Raw genomic sequence first — 5,570 nt, forward strand, 5'->3', positions numbered from 1 at the left:
CATGAGAGTAATAATTATAGATGGGATTTTTTGAACCAAATATTGTCAATTGTAGTAACTCGAGAAAGAAAAGTAAAAAGTAGTTAACTATGCCTATTTGATTTAAGAAGCAATTATATTTATACCTAAGGGAATAGCAAGTGAATGGGCAATTAGTCATTTACTTGGACCACAAGCAATTACTTTGAAATCAGAAAATTATGTAATGATGTTAATGCTAAACTCTTCATTACCAGTAATAAATAAATTAGTCATATACCTATTTGATTAATGAAGTCGTATTTGAGGTAAGGCGAAAAGGGCAATCGTTTTATGTCCCTACATAGAGATTGGGATCATACAATGATTTTATTCTTACCATATTTCTTTCTTATATCCAACAAATCACAGTATGTATGAAATCCAGCATATATAGAAAAACATGCACACACATTAAAAATATGAGATTTGTGCATTAGATGAGAGCTTGTATTATTTATAACAATGCAAACTATTTTATACTTTTGCAGGTAAAATTGAAGATTATGTGGAATCAAAACCTTCTCTTTCTACTAATTTTTCTCACAATATCACAAACAAGTCAATCTTGGGGTTTATTTTCTTCTTCTTCCAATGCCGATTCAAGTCAAAATCAACCAAAAAATAAGGATAAATCACAAGGACTGGTAGCAGAGTTTTCTGTAGATGCTATGAATGATCCAAAAGCTGCTGAACTTCTTGAAAATGCAAAGAGAAAGCTTGGGGGGATGAATCCATGTTGGTTTAGATCATATCAACAATTATTTTCCACTTGTTCTGAGATTTTTGCTGCTGAAGAAAACAGAAAAAGGCTTGCTTGGCATTTAAGTGATTGTTTTCAGAAGGATACAGGAAGAAATTCTTTTCCATCTTGTAGTGGAAAATCTGCCATGGTTGATTGCTTAAGGAAGTTGAATAATGATGATCATAAAACTTACCTTGAGTTTTACCTTCAGACAAACTCTATATGCCATCAGTTACAGTTAAGTACCAGATTTCTTGCGTTTAGTTTGCTTCCTTGCTTTTGTTTTAATGGTTAAATCTGCTTTAGTGCCATTTCATTACCCCCAACGTCATTAAGTATTGGCTCCCACCTACATGCGTTCGATGTACGAGACGTCGTTTAATATATGTGTGTTGCAACATTTTATTGGTCGGATGTATGTCACCTTATCCTTGTTAGTAATTAGAAAGTTGTAAACTATTGATCCCAACATTATAATTTTAAGAAGTGCACGTTTTTAATCAGTCATTTTACTGTCGTTTATACTAATCTAAAACCAATGAACTATAAGTATTTGGTCTATTTGAAATAAGGGAACATTTTTGAAATGCAATTACTTCATAATCTAAAGCAATAACTTTATTTGCATGATCACCAAGTGGCTATTTGCAAATTTAGGAGCTAATTTGGCTCTGTTTTTAACTAATACTAATGTGTTTGTTGATGTAAGATACTGGTAAGTCACTTAATTTTATTAGAATAAGTGTAGGGTCTATATGAATTAATACACATTTTCATGGTTATTAAGTTTTGTGTACTGTTATTTGTTGGGTGAAGAACCAAGTTAACTGTTGATGATGATGCATTTGGGAGTCTAGAGGGGCAAGTATTAGCGTGTATTGAGGAGGACAATCTTGAGTAGACTGGGGGGACTCACATGCCAAGAGCTTGAATGCTTGATGCTAAATGTGGGAAAACGTATAGAAATAGGACTACTCGACCAAGGAATGGGACTGATTAATCGAGCAGTAGTAGCATTTTGATGGTCGGTTCGATCGAGCAAGTGGGTGGCTCGATCTCTTTGAAAGAACCTCAAATTTGTTGTTTTCACGTGATTTTTTTTGCGAATTCCTATGTAATGTGTTCATTATCCTTAGGCTTATAAAAGAGGTTCGTATTCATCATCCCATCTCCTTTCTTTTAACTTGTGTGTCTCGAATATTCACAACATCATCTTATATGAAATATGAAATGTGAAAGCTGATAACAGTTATGCTATGATTACTACAGGTCTAAAGCATTCAAGTCTCAGTTAGAAGGCTTAGTGAATGATCTTAAAGATTCAGCACTGATTGCAGAAGACAAATTAAATATCATTGAGGAGAAATCCGATAATCTTTTACATAATTCAAACGAAATACAAGAATCTATAACATCCATCAACACTCAAACCCAAGTTGTTGTGGAGACTTTGAAGAACATGTTTGGATATATGGGTGTTTTGTTAAACCATTCAAAAGAGATAAATGAAACGGCTAATGATATCGCGATATCTCAAGTAGAGTTGCTAGAAGGACAGGGGAGGTTGAAAGAGAAACTGGAGGAAGATATGTTCAGAATTCAAGAATCATATAATAATTTAGGTGAAGAAATAGCTAATTTACAAAAGAAAACTGTTGATGTAAAGCATGGATTGAACAAAGTAGGAGAAGAAATGTTTTTACAGGTTCAAAATCTTCAAGGAAAAACTGATGATATTACTGAAATGGCCAAAATTTCCGTAGATAAGCAACAAGAGCTTCTTCAAGGTCAATCCAAGGCCATTGAAGGTCTTCAATCTCTTACAACATTTCTATCCCAAGCCCTTCAGGAGAGCAGGTGAAGTTTTTGTGGTGTTTGGCAAACGGCTTATAGCTAATTGTAGTATTTGATTTGACTTGAAGATGCCGGTGGAAGCAGCTTATTGTGAATTTGTTGATTCATAACATTAAGTTGTTTCAACCGGCTAATTTACCAAACACTAGCATTAGATGGTGTCACGAACCATCCAACCTGTCAAGGAACCAACTCAACCAAATGCTTAAGCTTATGATTGAGGCGACGAGATATGTTATATACTCTAACACGCCCCCTCACACGATAGTTCTTTGAGCTAGAAGCATGAATGCAACATAGGCTCTCCTCATACCTGTTGCGGAATATCTCACTTGAATTTGAGGGGTAGTCGAGATTCGAACCAACGACCTTTTGTTACGTTGACTTCTAATATCATATCAAGGAATCAACTCTACCAAAAGTTTAAGCTTATGGTTGAGGCCCCGGGATATGTTATATACTCTTACACAACCAAACACCCCAAAATTATTTTTGATTGAATTTCCTGATGAAATTTTCTTTCTTTCTTTCAGGGTTAATTTGGAACAATTAGTAGACTTTGCAAATGGGCAACATGAAGAATTGTTGAAGCAACAAAAACAACTTCTACAAGCTAATGATCACCTGGCTAACAATTCAAAATCCATATTAGCAGCTCAGGTTTTTTATTTTTTTTATTTTTTTTAGTTTTGAGAAGTTACAAGAACCTGTTTCTGAACTGTGTGCATGCTGTTTATTTCTTTCAGGAAGCATTTGAGTCGAAACAAGCCAACATGTTTGCTGCAATTGATAAGCTCTTTGCTTTACAGAATGCCATGTTGCTCGAATCAAGGCTTATTAAGGCTTTCTTTGTTTACTCCATTTTAATCCTTGTTCTGTACTTGTTAACTAGCACAAAGCAAACTTATTCTGTGAGGTGCAGGCTTTATATAGGTAAGTTATAAGTAGTTATATCTTTACTAATATGAATGTCCTATTCATGTGAAGCTGTTGACGATGTTTTTATAAGGTTCGATCATGAACAATAAGCTTGAGTACAACCAACCTGCCAAACCCCTTCGATTGGAACCTAGATAAGAGTCTTTTAACGGCATTGAGATAATAAAATGTTAACTGAATAGAATACTTCATTGGGCGTACTTGTAACTTGTTTCATCCTAGATAGAAAGTAGAAGCTCTTCTCCTAGAAAGTGAGTTTGTGAGCCTTTTTAGAATGGAAACTGATTCTTACTCACTGCAGGGCTATGCATTGCATTCGCAATCGAATGTGCAATACTACGTTTTACGACAAATGACGTAGAACAACACATCGACCTAAGATCTCTAGTGAAGCCACTTTTCGGATCACTCGTTTTGATTCAACTTATATACACTATTTATACATACAGGTACATTTTTTTTTATTATGCATTTGAATAGATAGAAATAGATGGAAATAAATGGGAGGGATTCGGAAAGATGAAGGATCCCTTGTTTGGATAACAAAAAGGGAGGGGACGGGAGGAATTTGAAAAGAAAACAATGACAAATTTTGTCAAGAATACGATCTCTCCTAAAGTAGAAAGATTTGGAGACAAAACACTCATTTTCCTTCTTTTCCTCTTCTTTCCTTCTGAACAAACACGGCACTCTCCCTCCTTACCCCTCCCCGTCCTTTCCCTTCCCCTTCCCTTCCTTTCTAAACATGCATATTCCTTATTTTTTATGTTGATTTATGTTTACAATTCATATCTTGTAGGGACATTGAAACATTAAACCATAAGATGTTGGTTTCTCTTCTTGAAAAGGTAAATGGGATGCATAAAGGAGATAGATTTTCATGGGATGATGACGAGGATGATGTGGACAGTGAAGTTGATTGGCTATCATGGATAGAAGCCGAGTTACCAGAAGATATTGGTTTTAAGGATGACCCTGATTATATGCTTCCAGATACAGGTGAAGAAGTGGGTGAGAATTCAGTGGTGCTAAGCACAGAACGAAGATATAATCTTCGATGTCGCAGTTAAGATTAGACTCATCTGATTGTATTTGTAAGTCGAAATTTATTGCATAGTTTAGAACGATCATACTTTCCTTTTCAAATAGAGTGGTTTCCTTCAAGAGAAGATAGATCATTACTTTGATGATGTTAGAACGAATCATTTGGAGTTTGGACATATGAAAGAGAAGATTTTGTTCTTTGTTAAAGTATGCTTAATGTAATTACTTATTACCATGGACATAGTCAGGGCCGTCTTGGACATTTTTTGAGGCCCTGAACGAAAGTGAAATATTGAATTCTTAAAATACAAATGTTATGCTTTTTTTCAAGTGCCAATTGATAAATTACTAATTTTATATGGATTAGACAAACGCAAATTCTTGTTTAGAATCGTTTAAAATTAGGACGTTATTTCATATGTGATCACTTTTGTAAGGTTTATGTAATCATTTTATTGCAAGGCTTAAGTGAGCACTTTTAAGGCTTATATAATCACTTTTAAGGCCTATATAATCAATTTGAAAGGCCTATGTGCTCATTTTTATTTTACTATGTAATCACTTTTAAAGCATATATATACTTTTAAGGCTTATGTAATAACTTCTACGGTCCGTTTGGTAGGTGGTAATAAACGTTGGTAATAGAAATGAAAAACTAGTTTAATTTTGGTTGAAAAATCTTTTGCCTAACTTGATGGACATGCTTGTCCAACTTCAATAATCTCATTTGTGAAAATTTGAAAAAAAATAAGACCTTTTATTAATTTTAGTCAAAAAATAAGCTTCGTTCAAATTTAATCCCCAAATAAGCGTCTTTGGTCCCAAAGCTAGGGTCGGCATATAGTCGCTGTTAGTAACAGCGAATTAATTGTTGCTGAAATTTTGAATGAAAGCTTAAGTCGTTGTTACTAACAGTGAAGTATTGTGTTGACTGGTCAAGAGTGTTGTCACTGTTAGTAACAGCGACCTT

At 34.4% G+C, this 5,570-nt stretch overlaps 1 protein-coding gene across 1 annotated transcript; it reads left to right on the plus strand.

The window, feature by feature from the left end:
• Nucleotides 1-338: 338 nt before the first annotated feature.
• Nucleotides 339-4,903, plus strand: LOC130821254 (protein GAMETE EXPRESSED 1-like). Its single transcript, XM_057686941.1, has 6 exons — nt 339-1,000; nt 2,033-2,620; nt 3,151-3,277; nt 3,364-3,550; nt 3,858-4,005; nt 4,356-4,903. The coding sequence occupies exons 1-6, from the start codon at nt 459-461 to the stop codon at nt 4,624-4,626; spliced, it is 1,863 nt and encodes a 620-aa protein (XP_057542924.1). The 5' UTR covers nt 339-458; the 3' UTR covers nt 4,627-4,903.
• Nucleotides 4,904-5,570: the final 667 nt, after the last annotated feature.

Source organism: Amaranthus tricolor, chromosome 8, assembly GCF_026212465.1.
Source record: "Amaranthus tricolor cultivar Red isolate AtriRed21 chromosome 8, ASM2621246v1, whole genome shotgun sequence".
In the NCBI taxonomy this organism is placed as follows: Eukaryota; Viridiplantae; Streptophyta; class Magnoliopsida; order Caryophyllales; family Amaranthaceae; genus Amaranthus; species Amaranthus tricolor.